Source organism: Dipodomys ordii, unplaced genomic scaffold (genome assembly GCF_000151885.1).
Source record: "Dipodomys ordii isolate 6190 unplaced genomic scaffold, Dord_2.0 Scaffold8, whole genome shotgun sequence".
In the NCBI taxonomy this organism is placed as follows: domain Eukaryota; kingdom Metazoa; phylum Chordata; class Mammalia; order Rodentia; family Heteromyidae; genus Dipodomys; species Dipodomys ordii.
In genome coordinates, this window is record NW_012267224.1 from 35941203 (window position 1) to 35966871 (window position 25669).

General features: G+C 35.5%; 1 protein-coding gene across 1 annotated transcript in view; it reads right to left on the reverse strand.

Moving 5' to 3' along the window:
- Tmprss11d (transmembrane protease, serine 11D) overlaps nt 1-24549 on the reverse strand; it is a 53543-nt gene extending 28994 nt beyond the window's left edge. The window contains exon 1 of the mRNA XM_013008934.1: nt 24320-24549. Coding sequence (XP_012864388.1) covers nt 24320-24549 — 230 coding nt within the window. The remainder of the gene's footprint in view (nt 1-24319) is intronic.
- Nucleotides 24550-25669: the final 1120 nt, after the last annotated feature.

Genomic DNA, 25669 nt, shown 5'->3' on the forward strand with positions numbered 1-25669 from the left:
TTTTTCTTTTTGCTTATGTGGTGCTGAGGAATCGAACCCAGGGCCTCATGCATGCAAGGCAAGCGCTCTACCACTGAGCCACCTTCCCAGCCCCAAATACAGATATTTGTTTGAGGCCCACTCCATCATTTCTAATTATTCACTGAATATGCTATAGATGCTATATAACTATTATAAATGAATAGTTCAAAAGAGAGCTTGGTGTCTTTTGACCCCAGCCCGCCTCCAACGCTCTAATGCTGTCACTGGTACTCTATTACTGACACAAGACCCATAACAGAATTCACACCAGATTATGGGAACATTGATATATTACTCTCCAAAGGGGATTTTAAGATAACTTAAAATAATTCAGAGAGTTTTCTTACTTCAAATGCTGACAAGTAGAAGTCATGTCTACCCATCTATTAAACACTTCGCATGTACCTGGCACCATGCTAAGTTTTTCTACTTCCTTTTCATTTCCTTTCTCACTTCCTTTAATCCTCATAAAAACCCTAGTTTACAGGTGAGGACAGAGAGGCTTAGCAATTAAGTTACTCAGCTAGAGACAGAACTTTCCTATGTCAACAAGTTCAAATGGCAAATGCATATATCAGGTGGGATGAGATTTTCTTCTAATTTCATGTTATTAATTCATATCACACTACCATCTTATGGCAGACATTGGAAAAGGGAAAATTCGAAAAATGATAGTGATCGTATTTCAAGATATACAAATGAACATATTTAAGTATATGTACATTAACATCATATATTAGAATTATGAAGTATATGAAATGTTTCATAATTTAATCTAGTTTATTCTATTTTTGTCAGTCTTGTTCACTCTATGAAGACTGTTACTACTAAGCAGGCTGCAGAGATTATACAGTGCTAAGGTTTATATTTTAGTTTTCTTGACCATCTACCTCACTCTATAGTCAATGAAGATACAGAAAGAAGTTGGGCATGTGGTAAGGGAATTGAGCTAGCTTATATCACACTTTTGTGAAAACCTTTAACAGGCAACACTTTGAGCTGGGCACCAGTGGCTCATGCCTGTAATCCTAGCTACTCAGGAGACTGAGAATCTCTGTTCAAAGCTTGCCTGAGCCTGGGCAGGAAAGTCCAGGAGATTCTTATTTCTAATAAACGACTCAGGAAAAAGTCGGGGGTGGCAAAAATCAGACGTGGCGCTGTGGCGCAAGTGGTAGAGCTCTAGACTTGAGCCAAAGAAGCTCAAGGATACTGCCCAGGCTGAGTTCAAGCCCCAGGACTGGAAAAACAAAAGGTCAGAGATCTTAAAAATGGTGTCACTTGGGACCTCCGTAGCTTGGCAGGAAGCATGACTCCATCTCAGTTCCCAGTGTTCCCTTGAGCCACACATTTTTTTTTATTATTATTGCACAAACTGTGAGACTGTAGATAGCAAGGCTGAAATGATTTTGAAGTTTTGGAATGTGCTGCTTGTATGGAAAGCCAACATAGGGTTACTATCTGATAAAGTTTGTGAAGTTATGTGAAGAATTGACTAGGTGTGTGTGTGTGTGCATGTATGTGTGATGTATACTAGTTAAGATAAGGAGAGTTTATAATGTTTCATGAAAACCTTCTGCCAGTGAGCCTGAGTGTAAGCTCAATTGCTTAATAGGCTGGCTTTATCCTTTCTGGAACTTAAGCTTATAGAGTGTTCAGGATAGAACAAATGCCTTCTTATCATTTGGAGATGGATAAGTGCTTTTCCTATTGATACTTCATTGATATTAGCTAATTCATTCTAATTATGAATTCCACTAACATACTTCTCCTGTTTATTATTGTTATCATTAAAAGATGTTTCAAGATGCTTTATAATAATTACTACTTGACTTAAAAATATTTTTACTGGATTCATCTACTTAAGAGATACACATGAGGTTATATTAAACAATTACTAGAGAAGAAAAGGACTCTAGGTTATTGTGATTCATGACCCAGGGAAAATGAAATTTACTGTGGCTAATACAGAGAAGAGAAAGAAATAGAAAATTTGGTCTGAACTTGTTTTACTAGCTTATAGTAATTCTTTTAAAAAGTGGAGGTAAAACATTCTAAATAATTGCTCCTGCTGAGTGCTAATAATTACTCATGCTGAGTGCTTAAGTTTGTGGTTAAACAGTTCGTAGAAGGACCACACCAGCTTCATTAAAGCATCAGTCAGTAGTTGATTACATCAGGTACATAGGGAGTGGTATAATGAGACCAAGGTCAAAAGTTTAACTTTGAATAGATATTTTTTTCACTATTTCACAGTTAAAGCTGAGAATTTCCTCATTTTCTTTTGCAAATATGTCTTCCTTTTGTAGTCTTTTTTTCCTCTACTATCAGAAAAAAGAAAGAAAGAAAGAAAGAGAGAGAAAGAAAGAAAGAGCGAGAGAGAAAGGAAGAAAGAGAGAGACATATCTAATTAAACAAAGTGATCTTGGCAAAAAGCCATATTACTTACTTAGGGCATCACACTGAGGAGAAACTTTTTTTGACATATACTGACATTAACTAAGATGTACAAGGATAAAATTACTGACACAGAATATTTACCAGACATCTAGAAAAGTGCCGGATATTTCTCTTGTTTTGTTTGCTTGTTTATTTATTGTACAGTCCTTGAGCTTACTAAGTAACCCAGTGTTATAGTCATGTACTTCCATGCCTACCTCAATCTTGTAATAATTTTGCACCTTACATTCTCATACATCCTGCTGATAGTACTTCCAGGAATTTCTAATTTGGTCCAATATTTCCTTGTGGCTTGAATCTTAGCATTTTTCTACTCTAATTCCTTATTTTACTCCAGGCACTTGGTATCCCAGTGACTCTTCAAACATAAGAGGTCTGGAACAAATCCAAGCTCAGGGATTTGTGCTGGTTGCTCCCTTTGCCTGAAATACTCTTGTCTCAAAAGTATTTTCATGGGGCTTGCTCCCTCTCTATTCAGTTGACATCTTCTCACTGAGACCTTTCTATCTAGTATATTTAAAGTTGTATATCCCCCTTCTGTTCCATTATTATTGGCTTTACTATTTTGCAGAGAATTAAAGCCTCTTAAATTACGTGTCTTTCTCCAGGGATTAAGAAGTGGCAGAGAGTGGGGGGCAGGGCAGGAAGGTAGATTATAACATCCACTGTTTTGACTCATCCATGAATAAGTGTCAGGTAACAGAGGAGAGACAATCTTCCTCTTTAGAAAATAATCTCAGTTATTGAATTAGAAGACATATTGGACTGAAAACAAGACCCAAACATTTGGTGTGCTGGGTGGTAAAGACAAACACAGGCTTAAAGCTGAAAGGACAGAAAAATGTTTTACAAGCAAACAGCATGATAAAAACAAGTGTAGGAGCTAGATTTTTATCTGACAACTATAGGTTAAACCAAAATTAGTCAGAAGAGATAAAGGAAATCACTTGTATTGATAAAAGCAACGGTCCTGTTCCCTTATGACCCCAGTAATCCCACTTTTGGGCATTTACCCAAATGTTCACAAACAAGACCACACTAAAGCTACCAGCACAACTATGTTTATTGCAGCATTATTTACCATAGCTAAGATATGGAACCAACCCAGATGCCCCTCAGTATATACACAATGGAATTCTATGCCTCCATCAGAAAGAATGACATTGCCCCATTTGTTAGGAAATGGAAAGGCTTGGAAAAAATTATATTAAGTGAAGTAAGCCAGGCCCAAAGAAACATAGGTCCCGTGGTTTCCCTTATTTGCAATATCTAGTATATGTCTGAGTCAAGCAGAAAAGGTCAGATAAGTTGATGTTAGGGAAATGAACCCTAAGATATGTATTCAAATGTTTTTTTCTTTCATGCGATTGTTTCTAACACATTTATAAGATTATTTCTTTGTTGCTTTGTATGTCCCTCCCCCATGGTATAAACCCTGCTTTCACTGTATTTGATGTCGGTATAATTTGTGGAGGGGATTGGGAAAAACAAATCATTTAAATAGGGATACAGGTGGACCCATTGCAACAATGAGATATACAAGTCGTTCTGTTGAAAATGAACTTTACAACTTTGGTTGTGGGGGGGGGAAGGATTGGGTGGAGGGGGGGAGGCAGGGAGAGGATGGGAAGGGATGGGAAGGGGAAACAAAGGAGGAGGCTACAATGCTTGATAAGAAATGCACTCTTTATCTTGCCCATGTAAATGCAACCCCTCTGTACAGTATTTTCATAATAAAATAAAAGCAATGGTCCAGCTGGGGGATATAACTATTATAAATCTATATGCACCAGTACCATGACAATTTCATATACAAACACCTACTACACATAAAACTTCCAAATATATCTCAACACCACAGTAGTGAGTGACTTTAACACACCAATCTCATCAATAAATAGGTTGTCTGCAAAATAATAATGAAAGTTGAAAATTAAAAGGAACTGTATATTAGCTGGATATAATAGACTGATATACAATATTGCACCCAAGAGCCATGACATAAACACACATTCTTCTTGGTGTCCCATGAAATATTCTTCAAAGAAGATTGTAGCTTATGGTATAAAGTGATTCTTAACGAACATATGACCATTTAGTTTTTTTGGTATTTTGTCAGACAAGCAATGAAACTGAAGCTGTATTCCAAAGGGGTGGGGAGCCAGGACTGGAAAGTCCACAGTTAAATTCTACTGGACATTTTCTCTCTTTTTATGCTGATTTTTAAAATAATTATCTTTAAGTAGTTGGACAAAGGAGTTTCTATTTAACAAAGTAATTTATGAATACAATAAATTCTACTGGACTTTTTCTCTCCTTTTATGTTAATTTTTTAAATAATTATCTTTAAGTAGTTGGACAAAGGAGTTTCTATTTAATAAAGTAATTTATAAATACAATATATCTCAATCATTGTCATCCTTTTCAGCATTCTCACCCTTCCTTCCCTTCCCTTTCCCTTCTCTCACTCTTCTTAATTTTGTAGGATATACATTGGATTCGTGTTTGCATTTCCCTGCTCTTCTCTTCATTCAGATATCCCTTCCCCTGGATCACACTCCACCCCTTTTGAGAACCCACTTTCTAGGTTTTATTTTACTGAACTTTGATTTTGCTTTTCTAAGGAATTATAGTATTTGAGATCTCCCTTGAGTCTACTGTATTTCAGTTAACACATTTGTATACACTTGCATACCATCCAATGTATTTCCTTTTGCATTTGTAAGTTGAATCTCACTTCAGATAGAAGAGAAAACATGCATCCTTTGTCTCTCGGGATCTGACTACTTCACTTAATGTAATTTTTTCCCAAGCCTTTCCATTTCTTTACAAATGGTACAATATCATTCTTTCTAATGGATGAATAAAATTCCACTATGTATATCTGCAATATTTTCTTGATCCATTCATCCATTGAAGGGCATCACAGCTGATTCTGTATATTGGCTGGGGAATAGTGCTGCAATGAACATGGTTGTGCTGAAATTTTTTTTAAAAAAACATTTAAGATTTATTTTCTTCAAACTAGTCAATGAATGACACAAAGAATTCTATCAACACCTTCTATAAAATCATCATTATGATCATTCTAAAGCAGATAAGGAAACAACAAGAAGTGAATATTACAGACCAATTTTTGTGATGAACATAGACAGGAAATATTTTAATAAAACACTTGTTTACCAGTTAGTACAGTAAAAACATCATACACCATGGTTTCCTTCTAGAAATGCAAAGGTCATTCAATATACTGGAATCAACAAATATAGCATATTCCAGAGTAAAGGGGAAAATTATAGGATACAAAAATAGTTTTGACAGATTTCAACATTTCATGATAAAAGATCTGAGACAATAAGAGATAAAGAACCATGCCTCAACAGTAACGGCAGTATATGACAAACAGCATCACACCAACTGAAAAACCATTTCCTCTAAAGTCAGCCATGAGACAAAAGGTGTCCATCCTCCCCTTTCTTACACATTCTAGTACTTGAATTTTTAAAGCAATAGAGAGAAAGACATAAAGGAGATACAAAAAATATGAAGTAAAAATTCCCATATTTGTAGATGGCATGATCTTCTACTTAGATCTGTCCAAACTTTTTAGTAAATTGCAGAAAACAAAGACAACAAAACAAAACAAAACAGTAGTTTCCTCTATGTCAGTAATAAACAGGCTGAAAAAGAAATTAGGTAAACAATCTCATTCACACTAAACTCAAATATATCATTCTTTAAGGATGGGATGACATATCTGTGGTGTCACTTCAGGCCTCAGCAAGTAAATAATACAGCTAGGTTAAAGCATGGACTGCCATAGAGTGTTTAAAGGATGCTGTTTGATGCACTTGAGCAAAGCTTGCCAAATTTCCCCACACTCAACATGTACCCCTATTCAAGACTACTTACTACTCAGCCTCAAGTAATAATTATTAGAGTTGTCTGAAGACACCTTTACTTATTTCTGTGAAGAGGTAGTTAATGACTTCTAGGCATATTTTGATTATTTGTCACCCTCAATACACAATGGTCAACTTAATGGCTCAGTCCTGCTGTACATAGGGTGGATCCTCAATTTTGTAAAAGATTTTTGAAGCCTCCCTGTTTGCAAATGGTCACAATGGAATTATGGTCAAAGATGGTACCATTGACAAAGGTGAGCCTTCCTAGGCAATTTGAGAACAGCAAAACAAGTAGATGTATTTCTTCTGAAAATTTAGCATGCTAATGTTTTAAAGAAATGTTCTAGATGTCATCAGGCTTTCAGAGTGATGAGGCAATACAATGTTCTAATACTAACAATTATAACAGATAAAGAGGTGATTGTAGATGCCTGGAATCTTCGTGCCCATCAGTCTTGTAAGCTTGAGGAGTCTATGTACATACTCTGGGGGGCACTGTTGTTCAGTGTGAGTATGCTTTGTAAATTCTAGAAAGTAGCTATTGAGAGACATGGAATCCATACTAGTTTCAAAGTAAGAAACAATTAATTAGTTGATGACACTATCTTTTCCTGTTTTCTTCAAGGTAGATAAAGTAGCATTTTTCCTACTGGGATTTATGTTTTTCTTTATTTTTTAAAATGACCTTTAAGTAGTTGCCGTTTAACAAAGCAGTTTATGAATACGAAGCATCTTATCAATGTCATCCCTTTCAACATTCTCACCCATCTCTCCTCTACATACCTCTTCCCTCATTACAATGAATTCTCGACTGCATTCTCTCCCTCTTCTCTTCATTCATCTACCCATTTCCCCTTGATATCTACCGTACCCCTTTCAAGTACCTGTTTCCTGGTGTTTATGTTGTTAAATTTTGACTTCACTTTTCTAAGGAAGACATTGCTTGAGTTCTCCCTTTAATCTATCATATTTGGATTAGTACATTTGTATACACTTGTATGCCATCTAATGCGTAAACATCTTTCGTTTATAAACTAAATCTAGCTTCCACATATAAGGAAACACATGCATCTTTTGTCTCTATAGGACTGACTTACTTTCCTAATAGGTGAATTTTCTTCTTTCTTTCTCTCCTCTCTCTTCCTCCCTCTTTTTTTGAAAGTTTTGGAGGAATTTTCTAGATAGTTGCACCACACTTTAGCCACACCTCTAGCATACCTCTTTATTTTTAACTAAACATGTTCTTTTTACCTCTTATGTCACCAAGATTACTTTTCTGGGTATTTATAAATTACAAATAAAAATAAATGACAGTATCCAGGCACAGTGACTCATGCTTGTAATCCTAACCACTCAGAAAGCTGAGATTTAAGGATTGCAATTTGAAGTCATCTGGTCAGGAAAGTCCTTGAGACTCTTCTCTCTAATGAATCACCAAAAAAAAAAAAAAAAGGCTGGAAGTGAAGCTATGGCTCAAGAAAAACAGAACCAGCCTTGAGCAAAATAGTTCAGAGACAGCACCCAAGCCCTGAGTTCAAGTCCCAGGCCTAGAACAGATACAAAAAAAATTTGTGACAGTGATTTGTTTTACGGGGGGGGGGGGGGGGGGAAGGGGTGTCACAATTTTCTTTGGGAGATAAAAGCTTAAGTTTTTTGAATATCTTCTGTGGTGAAGTGTTTTGAAATTGGATTTTAATGGTGGTATACATTTCTATAGATACACCAAGCACAATTAAATCTCACACTTTAAGACCTATAGATATACTTCCACTACACTAGTGAAAATTTAGTTTTTCTTTTAGTAAATATTAACTTACTATAATAATAAGACTATCAAACTTCCTGGGAGTGATTGACAATGAGGATGACCTTCAACTTCCAGAAACAAAAAAGAAAAAATTCAACAATCCATTCAGTTCGGTATTCGATGGAATTTCAAGGCAATTCTTAATGAAACATTAAATAGGAGGTATGTTTCTATTGATGGCCAGTAATTTGTTAGCCATGATAGAAGCATGGGAGATTTGAAATGATTTATTTCTTATATAATTTAAGGTACTTAAATCTAGAACAATGTTCCTCCCACTCACTTGCATTTTCTTTTTCTGGGTGCAGTAACAAATAGTGCTTTGGGGATTGTTTATAAACTCAAATATTCCTATATAGATGTATCACATATTTTTATCAGATGCATCAGAGTGGAAAAAAAGTCCAGACAGACCTAGTGTATTAACTCTTGATTACATGCAAACGGCTAGATAACAACAACAACAATCCCATCATTCTTTTCACATTCCTCAGTTCCCCTATTTTTCCTTTCCCGTCTGCAGCCAGAACTGATGAGATAGCACTGTTTCCCAAGCTCATCTGAGTACAGAAATGTCCGATTGTGAAGTACATGGCATTCCGAGGAACACGGCATTTGTGAACCCCAAGGGAATGCTGCTGTGCCAGCTGGGATGGCACAAGGTGGTGACTTTCTGTAGGAGAGCAACAGGAAAACTGAAAACCCATCTAAATGCACAAACAAGCTCCTACATGATGTATTCCTCTCTCTTCATTTTGGAGTCTTCGCAGACTACCTTATACCTTATATTGCAAGTACTTATTCTGGTACTTCTTACACTTAAAAAAATATTTTCTTGTAAAAATGCTGTACAGAAAGGTTACAGTTACATCAGTAAGGTAATGAGAAGGTATAGAAGGAGTAAAACAAAGGAGAGAGTAACAATGCTTGACAAGAGAAGTACTCATTACCTTCTTACACTTACACATATAGATTGTCTGTTGAAATGCAAATTTTCAATGACTGGGTCTGTATTTCTATGAAGCTTCTTCTTTAGCAACCGCTCAGGTGTCCAAGTATAGCATTTTGTATAGGAAAGGATTCAGATATAATTACACTAGTTCAGAGATGAAACAGAAGATTTTATTGAAGTACAGCAGTTCTGTTTCTTAATGTCTAGGCAGTAAAAGTGGGTTTTCAGGGTTCTGCCCCCCAATACGTGCATCATCTCATGTCTGATTTAATTGCTATGTATATACCTAAAGATAAAATTGTTCTAACAATTTCCCTAAAGACAAGACTATTCGATTTGAAAGAAAGGATATTTACCAGGATTGTAATGTTAGTTTTAATATTAAATGTTGGAGACAGAATACAAAAGTGGAAAGGGAGGTTCTATAGGTTATAGAGTCAAAATACACAAAAGTAGATCACTAGATGTACAAGCTCTAGAAATAAAATCCTAACTATAAAGAGCCTAAAAGCACAAAAGACATTTCAGCATATATTTGGTGAAACTGTCAGAGAAGATGATAGAAAAGGGAATCCAGAAATGTACTGGAACTATTCTGTGAGGGCCAGTGTTTGAGGGTTATTACCAATAACTTAGTGGAGAGGAATGGAGACTGAATCAGTGCCCCGTTCTTATTCATCATGGAAAGTTCTATTTAATTATTATGCCTAGTAAATGATGATTGTTCTCACAGAAGGAACGAACAGGTGGCTTGTAATGAATCATGGGCCAGCCTCAGCTTAGCTGTTTCAAATGATCTTGGGTAATATTTAGTAGCATCAATATCTTTTTTATGAAAACATCTTGTACTCAGCCCTTTCTGAATGTAACAGTGGCTTCTTGCCCAAATTGTTTTTAGAAGTAGAAGAAAGTCTTGAGCTATTACTCAGTATTCTTTTTCCCAGGGTAATTCTGTATCATAATGAAATGAAGAATTTCATGGTGTATGAAACAATTAATTGTGTGTGTGTGTGTGTGTGTGTGTGTGTGTGTGTGTGTGTGTGTGTGTGTGAGAACCCTAGGGCTTGAACTCAGAGCATGGGCAAAGTCTCTGAGCACTTTTCCTCAAGGCTAGCACTCTACTATTTGAGCTATAGCTTCACTTAAGGCTTTTTGGTGCTTCACTGGAAATAAGTGTTTCATGGAATTTCCTTTCTGGGCTACCCTTGAATTCGGATACTCAGATCTCAGCTTCCTGTGTAGCTAGGATTATAAACCCGAGCCACTGGCACTTGGATTTAAGTATCTTTTGCTAGATGCATTTCCTCTTTTTAGCCTTTATTTTGATTTTAAAAACTTCTTGTTATTATAAAGGTGATGTACCGAGGGGTTACAGTTTCATAAGTCAGGTAAGAGTACATTTCTTTTTGGGCAATATCACCTCTTCCCTCTCTCCTAGTTTGATTTTTTTCCTCTTTTTAATCTTTAAAATATAGTGCATAGGGTTGTTCTGTGAGCTCTCTGGATGTTATCTTTTTGTTTTCTCTAACTGTTCTCATCCTGTAAAATTACTAAAATTACTAAAAATTACTATTGGTCTAAAGCCAGTAGTTCTCAATTTTGCTTTAAAAAAGTGAAAAGAATTAAGATTACCTTGCTAGAGAGCAGTTGCCTTAGATACAATGAGGGGAGGGAAGTTCTTTTGTTCCACTTTCACACATGTACATGAATTCTTTTGACCATATGTGCCCTTCTTTACCCTCTTTCTTCACTTCCTGCCTCTCCTAGCACCTATACCCAAGAGGGCATGTGTCAGCATCCTAGTACTCATTTTTGTTAAAGAGAATATTAATTGTCTAAAATGATTTCACCATAGCAAAATATAAGCAAGTTGATCACACATACACACAAAGAAACAATCTTGAATGTGCTTAGGTTTATCTTTTATAAGCATATAAGAGAAAATATGTGACCTTTTTTTGGAACCTGATATACTTTGCTTAATATGATGGGTTTCAGACCCATCCACTTCGCTGCAATGACATAATCCCATTCTTCTTTATTGGTAAATAACACTCAATTCTTTGTGTGTGTGTGTGTGTGTGTGTGTGTGTGTGTGTGTGTGTGTGTGTGTATTCTTGATCCATTTATCAATTGTAGGACATGTGGACTGCTTCTATAAAAAAACATGCCTATTGTGACTAACATGAGTGTGTAGGTGGCTCTTTTGTATCTTAACTAGATATGTTTTTAGTCTCTTCTTTCTTCCTCCTCTTCCTCCTCCTCTTTTTCTTCTTCTTTTTCTCCTTCTCCTCCTTCCCCTTCCCCTTCTCCTTCTCCTTCTTCTTCTTCCTCCTCCTCTTCTTCTCCTCCTTCTCCCCCTCTTCCTTCTCCTTCTCCTTTTTCTCCTCTTCTCCTTCCTCTTCTCCTCCCTCCTCCTCCTCCTCCTCCTCATCCTCCTCCACCTCCTCTGCTCCTCCTCCCCCTCACCCCTCCTCCTCCTCCTCCAACTCCTCCTCCTCTTCTCCTTCCCCTTCCTTCCTCTTTTTGTCAGTCATAGGGCTTGAACTCTGGGCCTGGGCATTGTCCCTGAGTTCAAGAAGCATTCTACCACTTGAGCCACAGTGCCACTTCTGGTTCTCTGGTGATTAATTGGAGATAATAGTCTCACAAACTTTTCTGCCCAGGCTGGCTTTGAACTGCTCTCCTCAAATCTCAGCTTTCTGAGTAGCTTGGATTACAAGCATGAGCCACCAGTACCTGGTGCATTTCTTCTTTTGAGAAGTGTTGTTTTATTCATGCTCACACACATGCTAATTGGGTCATTGACTCTAGTTTTTTGGACTCCCTGCATATTCTGCTTGTTAGTATCTTGTCACATGAATCGCGAGCAAAGATCTTGCAATCTGAGGCTGTCTTTTAAGTTTAGTGACTTTCAAGCTAGCTACTTTCTTTACAGAGCAGAAAGCTTTTGATCTTGATACAATTCCTCTCGTCTATCTGCACTTCTTTTTGTTGATACATTAGAGTTCTATTCAGAAAGTTACTGCCCATGCCAATAAGTTCTAGTGTTTTTCACATTTTTTCCTGTGATATTTTTAAGGTTTCAAGCATAAGTGAACATGCTAAAATGAAACTTCTTTTGCAATGAATTGTTGCTAATAAAAATGGCAAGAAAAGAAGATAGGATGAAAAGAGAAAATTAACAATACAGATAATGGGGTTTAAAATACCTGTCAAAGTGTTTTAGGGAAAAAGTAGTAGAAAATGAGGGAGGGGAAGGGGAGTAACATAGTTCATTACCTGAACTATATAACTGTAACCCCTCTGTACATCACTTTTACAATAAAATTTAAATTAAAAAAGAGTGCTGTCTGTTAGAAAAAGGAAAACAGAAGTGAGGCAATACAGTTAGAAAAGGAATAATATTCAAGAGAAGAATATACACATATATACATATATGGTCATAAGCATATATACATATATATGAATATAAATGTATATATATATATATAATGGAGATATGAACTCATGTCCTTGCGCATGTAAGATAAGTGCTCTACTACTTAAACTAGCCTTCTTTGCTTTTGTTTTCAGATAAGGTCCTATGCTTTTGCCCAGGTGGGACTTAGACAACAATCCTTCTATGTCTGTCTCTAAGTAGCTGATACTACATATTTTAGGTATAAATCATCACACCTGGCCTATTCATTGCAAATATTACAGTCAGACAAGTACCTTGCCAAAGATCTAGTAGTACTAGACTAAAAACTTGTCTAGGCTAAGAAAAATATATGCAGTGGCTTTTTTTGATCCGCAGACTTAATCTGTGAGTTAAATATCCTATTATTGATGCTGACACATTTCTTCATACCTCTAGCAAAGATATAAATATACAATGGGACCTACCATTGCCTCTCTGTGGAATTATTCATCAGTATGTACTTTTTAAGAAGTCAGTTCTATTTCCAACCATTTTAGAATGTTACCCAGTGAATGACTTCAAGTTTGAGATAGTGATTGTATTTTACATGCACTGAGTATGTTCTAATGTTAGACTCCAAGAATACCCTTAAAAGGAGCAAAAATAAACAGGATGGAAGATAGACAGCCTCTTCAACAAATGGTGCTAGCAGATTAGTTGTACACATATAGAAAACTGAAGTTAGATCCTTATATATCACCTTGCATCAGAATCAATTCTGAATGGATCAAAGCTCTCAAAGTAAAAGCAGATACCCTAAAAATATTATAGGAAGGAATAGAGGAAACACTAGGACTCTTTGGCACAGATCAAAATTTCCTAAGAAAAGATACAGAAACACAACGAATCAAAGAAAGGTTGGACAAATGGGATTGCATTAAACTGCAGAACTTCTGCATGCAAAAGACATATCTAGTAAGATCAATAGAAAGCCCACAGATTGGGAAAAGACCTTTACTGGCCATACAATGGACAAGGGTTAAGGCTAAAAAAATTAAATATCCCCCAAACAAATACTCAAAGAAACAACCCACCCCATGGACAAGTGGGCTAAAGACTTAAAGAAAGACTTCTCTGAAAAGGATACAAGAATGGCCAATAAACATATGAAGAAATGCTCAACTTCTCTGGCCATAAAAGAAATATAAATCAAAACCACATTGAGATTCCACTTCATTCCAGTTAGAATGGCCATTATCTAGAAATCTAGTAAGAACAGATTCTGACAGGAATGTTGCCAAAAGGGAACACTACTACACTGTTGGTGGGCATGTAAACTTGTTCACCTCCTCTGGAAAGCAGTGTGGAGGTTCCTCTAAAGACTAAACATAGAGCTCCCCTATGACCCAGCAATCCCACTCCTGGACATTTATCCAAAGACCACAAATAAGGCTATCCTTAAGTTATTAGTACAAGCATATTCATTGCAGCATTATTTACCATAGCTAAGATATGGCATCATCCCAGATGCTCCTCAGTTGCTGAATGGATCATGAAGATGTGGTATATGTACACAATGAAGTTCTATGCTTCCACCAGAAAGAATGGCATTGCCCCATTTGTAAGGAAATGGAATGACCTAGAAAAAATTATATTAAGCAAAGCAAGCCAGACCCAAAGAAAAGTAGGCTGCATGTTTTCCCTCATTTGTAATAACTAGAATATGTCTATGATATTCTTAACATGCAATGATAATAGTTCAGTTGCTATGTGCATAGGACCATATATAATAAAATGTATCAAAATGAACTCCACGATTGGAAACAAGAGGTTCTTATTATGCCCTGTATAGTTATTTCTTTTTTTCTGTTATAATTTTTTGTGCCCTTTTCTTGTATATAAGTTTTTCTTATCTGTGAAAAGGAAAGGGAATCACAGAAACAGCAGAACAAAGGATTAACTAATGCAACAATGATATCCACTAGAAATGAACTTTACAACTTGGGGGAGAGGGGAGTATGAAAGGGGTAAGTGGGAGAAAAATGAGGGAGGGGGTAACATTGCTTAAAAAGAAATTTGATGTCGGTATAATTTGTGGAGGGGAAGGGGAAAAACAAATCGTTTAAATAGGGATACAGGTGGACCCATTGCAACAATGAGATGTACAAGTTGTTCTGTTGAAAACAAACTTCACAACTTTGGTTAGGGGAGGGTGAGGGGGGCAGGGAGGATTGGGTGAAGGGACAGGGGGAGGATGGGAAGGGATGGGAAGGGGAAACAAAGGAGGAGGCTACAATGCTTGATAAGAAATGTACTCATTATCTTGCCCATGTAATTGTAACCCCTCTGTACAGTATTTTCACAATAAAAAAATTTAAAAAATCATAAAAAAGAAATGTACTCATTACCTTACTTATGTAATTGTACCCCCTCCAGTTTATCACCTTTACAATAAAAATATTTTTAAAAAACACACCAAGAGCATGGAAGAATTTTCCATTTCCTTAGATCTGCTTCTATTTCTTTTACAGTTTTTAAAAAGTTTTTCATAAAGAAAGACTTGGAACAAAGTATGTTAAGCGAAGAAACACAGACACAAAGAATCATAAGCTGCATAGTTTCCTTTATTTGTGGTAGCTAGAATGTCACTATAAATCCTCAAGTAAAATACGTGGATGCTAAAGGACAAAAAAATACACTGGGACATGATAAATTATACAAGTCTTTAGACACACAATGAGGCCAAAGGAGGATATTCATAGGAGAGGATCACAATGTCTCAATATCTATGTGCTAAATAAATATTTATGGAAATGAGCTCCAAGAGATGGAAACAAGTGTTTTTTTTTGTTTTCTTTTCTTTGTTGATGTTTTTGTTTTATTTTTGGTAGGGCAAGGTGGGAGTTACAGAAAGGGTTGGACATAGTGTGAACAAAAACAACAGTGATACTCACTAGACACTATGTTAACAATGAACTATGAAACTTAAGGGTGGAGACAGGAGGGAAAAACTGGGAGATACTTAAGAAGAGGTGACATTGTTAAAAAAGAAATGTACCCATTACCTAACTTATGTAACGACAACCCATCTGTACATTACTCTTATAATAACAATAAAAATACAGATACTAAACTAAAGAATGAACATCTTAAAAACAAATCATGATGAATCTTTGCTCAAGAGAACAGGATCCTTTGAATATGAGCAGTGCCCTTTCAGATTGGATGGCTTTATATTTCCTTACAATAGTAGATGTTGTATTTTTTTTCTTCATGACTTATTTTAAGGGTGCTAGCCATAGTCCAGTTGGGAGCAGAATAATTTTTAGGAAAATAATAAATCTCTGAGAAGATAACTTGGACATGCTTTCTGGTGGACAAGTTGACCGTGATTTGAGAATATGTGCTAGAAACATGTAACCTCAGATGATAGATGACATGCAGTCTTCCTGATTTATAATGACATCCTCACTCTCTGCATCCATCCCACTACTAGAAAAAAAATATCTTAGTCGAATGTAGTGCCTGTGGTCTCAGGTGCATGTAGGCGAGAACATGCACAGTTATTCCTCAGTACCTGAGGGAGATTGGTTCCCAAGTCCCATGAGCATGACAAAATCCATAGATGCACAAGTCCCTTAAGTAAATGGTTTAATATTTCATATAATCTATGCAATCCTCTCTGGTATGCTTTAAATGATCCCTGGATTACTTATAATACCTGATACAATGTAAATGCTATTAAGTAGCTATTATACTGTATTGCTTAGGGAACAACAAGAAAAACAAAGTCGATGTATGTTCAGTATGGATAAAACCATTGCGGACTTAGCAAGGTAGTACTTTAAATGCACTATTTTGGACTGTGAAGATATATCGATGCCATCTGATTTTCCTATGAAGATCTATATCCTTTACTTAATGATTTCAATTTTAAACATTTTTTGAGGGACAAAATAATCTAAATATCAGGCTTGAAACAGCAGGACTGTTTGCTTGGGATACCTATTTTGACAGTGATGGCTTTTCCTTTAAACTGTTGTTTCTTCTTGTTTTGGGCTTTTGCAAGGCAGGGCATCTGAGAGTCTGAGGCATGGCTTCTATTGTCAGTTAATCATTTCTTAAACACAGAACAAAGGGGAAAGAGTAGAAATCAGGTTTGTTGTGGTAGGAGGAGACATGCTTAGGTTTGTCTCAGAACTGAGATATGCTCAGTCACTTTAAATCTTTTTTTAATCCGCATTCTCAATTTCAGTTTATGAATCTCAGTTGTATTTCTCAAACTTTTGCCACATATTTTTAGTGTAATATGGTAGATAAGGATCTTTTGTTGGTGTACCTGAGAAATTCTGAACTCCTTCAGGATTTTCAGATGAATAATTATCATACCATAACATGTCTCTGAGTCTTGTGGTAGTCTATCTATCTTCAGAAAAGAGGAGAATAAGGAGGATAAGGAAAGGAACATACTTTTTGTGGAAACTTTTAAGAGTGGACAACTTGAAAGAAGCCCAGAAAAGTTTTGATAGAAAAGCAATTGAACCATTCAAGGGAGCCCATTCTGAATCAAAGTTATTTCAGCTTTAAGGAAAATTAGACATACATCACCTAGAATTATGTAAATTTCATAAATTAAAATTCCATGCTTGTTTCCCCTGCCTGGTTTAGGTACACTGATGTTGAAGAATTGGGAAGAGTTGAAACTTGAAAACACTTTTCAGGGCATTGGAATGTGCTCCCTCCTTTCCCATTGGAAATTCTGACTCTGACTTAGGTTGATAGAATACATCATTACTCAGTCATAGTGTTAAGATTATTGGAGAAATCATTTTCAAAGTTTCACTATATTGTTCTCAGAAAAATTAGTGACTCAGACTATAAAAAGTAATCAAGCATCATAGATGTTTTGTGTTAATAAAAATAAGAAATCTGGTTATTATTAGTGGTAGTAGCCTATAAGTTAAAATGTACTAAAAAGTCTTCAGTAAACAGAATATGAAAGAAATGACCTTTGTGACTGGCCAAATTAGATTGACTGAGGACAGCTAAAGTTGCTAATCTCCTTTATTATTACATTACTTATATATTCCATTATTTTCCTTTAATAACTTTAGGGGTACATTTAGCTGCATACATGTATCCATTTGTTTTAAGAGTCAGGGAAATTTTCTTTAAATGAAAATATTTCAGCATTTACATTTCAAAATGTAATGATTACTAAAAGAAGATTACTGCAATAAAATTTTAAGAATAATATTCATAAATATATGTAATATCCATAATAAATATTAACAAATATAATATTCTTAAATGTAATTCACACTTCATAAATAATAGAATGTAATTCACAAGTACTACTTTGTAACCAAAAACTTATTAGTTTTTTGTATTCCTTATCAAGCATTTTTACATGTATGTCTTTGCAAGTTGATAATAGATCAGTCAGTTCCAACTTTGTAGCATCTTTTTCTGCATGTAAAATGAGAACAAATGCATTGTATATATACTCCTTCATAAATTTTAGCAGGATACTCTGGTCTACTTTATGAATATGAAGTTATTTAGCTCATTTTATGCCATTGATAAAAACTTAGACTGTCACATGGTCTTAACTAACTACTCAAATGAGCTTATCACATAGATGTTTTTGTTTTTAATGGCTTAAATTTTGATTCCTTAATTTATAATGTATAGGAAATTTTAAATAAAATTCAACTATACCATATCCTTACATTGTCCTTGCTTTTAGTTATCTCCCTTTCAACACAACTTACCAGTATCTTGTTTTGCTGTTTATAGAAAAACAATGCATACAACACACACTCAGTTTTCCATATCAACACATCACATTATGTAATGATTTTCATGTGTTTCATGTTTTGTATCATCTGATGTTGCATTACACCACAGTGTTTCCTTTTTATGCAAAAGTATGAAAAGTTAATTTTTAAATTTAAATTTTATTGCCAAGGTGATGTACATAAGTATTACAGTTATATAAGTAAGGTAGTGAGTACATTTCTATAACTGTATAAAATATAGAGAAATACTGCCTTTACTTTCTTAAAGAAGACTTTGGGATTTACATCATATTTAATAGCCAATAGAGACACAATAATAGACATGAAAATACAGAGTTATGAAAAGTTCTTAAACAAAAAAGGAATTTTTGTACTGATTACATCTTAAAGTACCCACAAATCACTTCTTGAAAAGTGAAACCTAAGAAGCAAAACACTTCCTTAAAGATATGTTACAATACTAATCCATCTCTTTAACATTGTTTATTTCATAAAATATTCAGCTGAGCAGCCCAGTACCTTCAACTAAGAACTTCAAATAAGAAAATACTATTTAAACAATAGGAGTTTCTGTGAAATTTTCAAAGAAGTAATTCCTGGATACAGCTAACATTTTTAAACTTCCTTACAGTTTTTACATGTTCTAAGGTACAGTAAATCTAAAGCTACACAGGCAAAAAACTTTAGAACTTACCGATACATCTTAACCCCAAATAACAACGTGATCCTTTTTCTCTGCCTGTCCAACTGCTTTGAGATTCCCACTCAAATGAACCACTCTTATGTCTTAGGTGTACCTTTGAAGGAAATGCAGTCACAGGAGGAAATCCCACATAATTAAAATCTAACTTGTTAAACAAGTCTGCAGGAGTCAACTTAAACCAATAGGATGCTTGTAGATCCAAAACAGAAACAGACAGGGTATCTCACAAATCAGTAAGGATTTCATGTATTCTAGTAAATAAGCACAAATGTACATGGTAAGCATTCTGCAAAATTCTAGGACTATTTCACATGGCAGAGTCATTTTTAACTCAAGAGGACATGACACTTCTGCCCATGTTATCACATTGCCATGAGCCAGTGTAATCTAAGAATTATCAGAAGGTATTTTTCCTACATAATGAGCATTACTTCTGAAACCTTTGTCTCTGTTATAATGCAATGTTTTTCTTCACAATGTCTGGAACAGCGATAGAGAGAAGTACTTGAACAGGTGTATAACAATAAGCAAGCAGACAAATGAAACAAAAATCCACTTTTTGCCAAATATTTAAACATACTGCTTTTAAGATGAGTTTCCAGTAGCAAGAAATAGACGTATGTGTAAAATTAAGGTAAAGATGTGGCGTGGGGAGCTTCTACACAACAAAACCCAACTAAACACATACATAAGGAAAGTGTGGCATTGAGAAAGGGGATTCATACCGAATAGGCTGGGGTATAGAAGATAAATGTAGAGAGTTATGTTGGTGTTACTTTGGAGAAATAACAAATCCTAAAGAATTGAAACTTGTAAGTAGATGAAGCATTAAAAATTGCAAACCTTAGCTTCTTCTCCAATAAAAGGAAAAACTATTACTCATTTCTCTGCTACTCTCTTAGGCCTCTGAGAAAATGGAAAGGTGAGTTAGTTCTTGGAGGATGCTTTCGACTTTAAAAATACACGACTTTATGTGATAAATCACCAATAGCTAATGGCAATAACTTTACTACAGAACTTCAACTTAAAGTATTCAATTAGGTATATAATTTTAAAAAATGTGCTATCCACACAACAAAAACAGGAATAGTTGCTCCTTCATTATCTCTCCTAACTATAGTTTTAGACATTGTATCCTATGTATGATATTCTGTATGTGGTCTTTTCAGTAAAAAAAAATGTAATAACATAAAAATTTCAAACAGAATTACCAAAACAATTTTAATTTATAAATATGTTAGGTTTAAATACTTCTCATATTTGTAAATCTTTTTCACAAGGTTCACTTGGCCTTTGATTTTGATACTTAATATTATTTCATATATATGCATATCCATTTCTAGTAGCTTCTGTATATGACATCTTGTTCTGATGCAATTTTAAACTATCATAAGATGCACACTCAGATTCATCCACTTCAACAGCTGCATTTTAAAGGACAAATCTTATTACACTAAATGAGTTTATCATACAATGTTGAAGTCATTTTTCTAATGTGAAGAATTTGCACATATTCTACATTATCTTAGTGACACATTCATGATCATAGTTCATCCTACTGCTGAAGTGTTACTCAGAATACATTGAAGAGTCACATTAGGCCAAATGCTTTAGTATCTTTAAATTTTTACTTTGTTTACAATGCTTTTTTCTAGAAATTGGAATGTTGTCTTCTGGTCTTTGTTTTGTTTTGTCTACAGAATGTCTCCTCGAGTATGTAAGCTCTCACAGCTTTATATTTCCTGGAGGAGTCAGCCTCCACCTTTTGAACAAGTCGGTTCTTACTCAATGTGTTCTGTTCGAATGTCTAATCTATGAGTTCAGATCTATTATTATTTTTATTCACAACAGAACTTGAAGATGAGTCAGGGGAGTAGTGTGGGGAAAATTGAATTCAAACTGAAAGTGACTTCCTGCATGATTATGAGTTCAACACAGCAAGAGAGGTGGGTCAGAAATTAGGCTTTACTAGACAAAGGAATTGTTCATAATGGGAGCTAGTTACAAAGATGTTGACTTTTATCTCCAGATCCTTAAGGAGTGGCAGGATCAACTTTGATCTAGTCTATTTTAAGGGGCAGTCATTATTTTTTAAAAAAGGAATGTAGATTTACCTTATACAAATAGTATGGAAATTTCCTCTTGACTATTAAAGGCTTGCTTTTCCCCTAAGGCAATTCAATCAACGAACAGATAGGACTACCTACAAGAAGATGGTACAGATCACATAGTTTGAAAGAAGATGAATCTTACTATATAAACATAATTGACAAAGTCACAAAAATATATTAAGTGAACTAAGCCAGGCCCAAAGAAACATAGGTCCCATGGTTTCCCTTATTTGCAATAACTAGTATATGTCTGAGACAAGCAGAAAAGGTCAGATAAGTTGATGTTAGGCTAAATGAACCCCAAGATAAGGACTTAAATGGTTTTTCTTGCTTGCTATTGTTTCTAACATATTTATAAGGTGATTTTTTTTGTTGCTTTGTATGTCCCTCCCCCCATGGTATAACCCCTGTTTTCACTATATTTGGTGTTGGTATAATTTGTGGAGGGGAAGGGAAAAAACAAATTGTTTAAATAAGGATACAAGTGGATCCATTGCAACAATGAAATGTACAAAATGCTATGTCGAAAAAGGAACTTTACAATTTTGGGAGGTGGGGGGTGGGGGGGCCGGGATGGTAAGGGGACACAAAGGAGGAGGCAACAATGCTTGATAAGAAATGTACTTATTACCTTGCTCATATAATTGTAATCCCTCTGTATGGTATTTGCACAATAAAAGTTATTAATAATAAAAAAGTCACAAAAATATACAAATATAGCATGTAGATTCATCAATAATTAACAATTGACACCATGATATTGGTGAAGAGAAAGAGTATCTCCAAACTATTAAATCCAACATTCTACAATATTTATCAGTAAATATCTATTAGAAATCCTGGCTTTGAAGGAAGTATGAATCATTCAACGGAGCTTGTTATAACAATATGAGTAAAAAAATGCAACTGAAAAGCAGATGATCTAAGAAGGGGTGGACCTAGAGAGTTTTGTTTTTAGTTTTGGATTCAGAACAGATGCATGACTACAGTTGGTGATTTATCATTTATCATTTCATAGAGTTAATGTAGAAATGAAAAAGTTAATGTAGACAGAAAGAGAAAAAATAATGGATACACACACCAAGCAAAACCTATATGATGTTATTTAACTGTATTTATATTTATTATAATACAAATTTTAAAATTAGATAATAAGTGAATTTTGAAAATGTGTCCAATATAATTTTTTGGATTATGACTTGTAGGAGATAAGGAATGAATACATGCTACTGTATTGCAAAGACTTTCTCTGTTCAGAAAGTTTGATAGTAAACTCTAGGATTTGTGGAAGTAGAATGTGCCTTGCCTGGCAAGGTTTTAAAAATATTATCTACTCAGAGAAAGTGAGGGAAGGGGTGACATTGTTAAAAAAGAAATGAACTCTTTTCCTGATTTATGTAACCATAATCCCTCTGTACATCACCCTTAGAATAACAATAAATAAATTTTAGAAGTATTATCCTTCTATGCCATGGTAGGTCTTCTTACAGTATAAAAATGTTTATCTTTCTAAGTCTTGGTGGTTCTCCTTCATCTCCTTCCTCTTCCTCTTCCATCTCATCCTCTTTCTTCTTCTTCTTCTTCTTCTTCTTCTTCTTCTTCTTCTTCTTCTTCTTCTTCTTCTTCTTCTTCTTCTTCTTCTTCTTCTTCTTCCTCCTCCTCCTCCTTCATCGCTTCCTCCAACTCCTCTTCTTTTCCTCCTCCTGTTCCTCCTATTGCTTTTGCCTCCCTTTCTCTCCTTCTTCCTCTTCCTCTTCCTCCTTCTCTCCCTCTTCTATCTCCTCCTTTTTCCCTCTTACTCTCCTTTTCTTCCTCTCCCTCCTTCATCTCCTCTTTTTCCTCCTCCTGTTCTTCCCACTTCTCTCCTTCCTACATCTTTTCATCCTCCTTCTCTTCTTTTCCCTCCTTTTCTTCCTTCTCTTCTTCCTCCTCCTTCATCTTATTCTTTTTCATTTTTTGACAGTACTGGAATTTGAACAAAGGGTACCTTAACTTTTTAAGGGATATGATATACATTTATGCCATGCTTCTAGACATCTCTTGCTGTTATTTTTTCAGACAAAATACATTTTCATCTGGGGCTCCTTGTAGATTAGTAGCTGAGATCATAGACACCACCACATCAGGATTATTGGTTGAAATGTCTCACTAAATTTTTTTGTTCTCTTTATTCTTCAGTTTTCTTACATTTAGAAATGGAGGTTAAAATACCATCTCATAGAGCAATGAAAATCCAATTCAGTGAAATTAAATAAAGTAAAATAACAAGTAAAAAACATCTGACATGTTCAACCATTTGCAAAGTAGTTATTCCTTTAGTACTTATTTTGAAGGTTGTGTGCATGCATGTATTTATGTATAAGTATGTGTGAGTGTTTAGAGATCACAGTTACTGAGAGGTGGAGAGTTGATGTACTGGATATTTCTAAAGTGTTTATCTCCTTAAAGCTGCATGTTATTTTGCTTCTCAAGCCAGTCTTATTTCTTAACTATTCGTACAACATTTTTAAGAATCTGTGATGGCTTTCCCTTTGGCAGTCAGCTATTTTTTGTGTATGATTTTCGCATGAATTTTTTTAAACTGATTTTTCACTGTAGAGGATAAAAGAGGCATCTTTTACAGGCGCCTTTCTGACTTGTTAAAATGAATGTCTGTCCTTTTCTCCTTTCCTGGTTCTCTTTGAGCTGCAGAGTCATTTTCTGTTCTACACAGTAGCTTCCACCTTGTTGCATACAGACTCAGGTGTGAGTCTTATAATGTTTTCCACATCCAGAGAAGAGATCAAAGCAAATGAATATAACACATTTAATATATAACACCATAAAACATTTCACCCACTTAACGGTCTGATAAACCTACTTCCTGACAATTTTTAGGATATCCGTAAGATTCTGTTAAGTGATGTTTGTTTGGCCAATGATGAGAATTTTTTAAGTACAGGAGGCTGTTAAAAGTAGAACTTAAAAATATCAATCGCATTATAAATGTATGCTTGTTGGTCTTAGCTGGCTCTTTGATATTGCCTAGCAGTACAGCGAGGTTTCCTTGGTTAGTGCCTTGCTTAGTGTTTATGAAAAGCATTCTATTTTTTCTCTTCTTCCTCAAAATATTTTTTCCATCTCCTTTAACATGTGCTTGTTTCTCAATATGCCACTTACCATATGACTTTCGGAGAAAATGAAATGAAAGACTTGAGATGGACACACCAATTTCCTGTTATCCTGTCTTCACATCTGTACTGTAACTGCCCACTTCTTCCTGTTACATTGGAGGAGGCTTTCTTGGTTCTGTGGGTGGCCATTCCATTCACCTGTGCTGGGAAGGCACGTCTTCCTTCTTTGTGAACCTGCTTCTCCAGTCTTCCCCTTCTCCATGAGTAACCTCTCATTTACCCAGGATTCCTGAAGGTCTTCCATGACCCCACTTCTTTGCTCAATGTTCTGTGAGCTGTAATGCTCCAATCTTTCTTTCTTTGTATTCCCACCATCATTGGTGGCCTGACTGTAGTCCACTTTGTACTCACAGCTGGATTATTACCACAGCTCTCATCTTATCATCTCCACTCTGGGTCATCATTCACATCTACATTAGTGATTGCTATAAGTTGAGTGATCTTCAACAATTCATGCACATGCACATGCGTGCACAGACAGACAGACACACACACACCACACATACACACACACACACATCACTTATTAGAAACTCACTGCACTTAACGTGGAATTTGCCCATCTTTGTGTGGTTGGCAAAGGTCCTATCTCACCCTTTTCTAGACTACGTTTAGCTCTTCTTTTCCTTGCCTACTTGCTTCTTAAATGCTACACTCTATCCATTGAATTTCTTTGAGTTACTAGAATATACCTCTTCTTTGTCTCTTGCAAATCTGTTCACTCAACTGGAACCATCTTTCTCTACATCTTTTTAATACACTACTTCTTAGTTTTCAAATCGCAATCCTTTTTGTTTTTTAGTTTCTGCTTGTCTTCTTCCCTTGTGAGGGCTTCTGGCTCTTTGGGTGGACTGCTTGCTCTGTAATGTGATCCTGCGTCAGTCCACTGAACACTATTTTGAAATCATTACAACATAGAGGACTGGGTTGTAACTCAGTAATACAGTGCTTGCCTGGCATGAGACCCTGGGTTTGATCCTCAGAAAACAAAGCAAAAAACAACAGTAAGAAATTCTTATTTGGTAGACAATAGAGTCTATGAGGGAAAGAATTGAAAGAATTTTGTATTTATTTTGAAAACCTGCCCATGTGATATATTTAAGTATTTTTTGAAATGTTTACTGAGACTAAGAATACACTGCTTTCTGTAGTACTGCAACTGTGTGTCAACTTTCTGTGTGTGTGTGTGTGTGTGTGTGTGTGTGTGTGTGTGTGATTCAGAGCTTGGGTACTGTTCTTGAGCTTCGTTTGTTCAAAGGTAGTACCCTACAACTTGAGCCACAGCTACACTTCTGGCTTTTTCTGAGTACTTTATTGTAGATAAGAGTCGCACAGA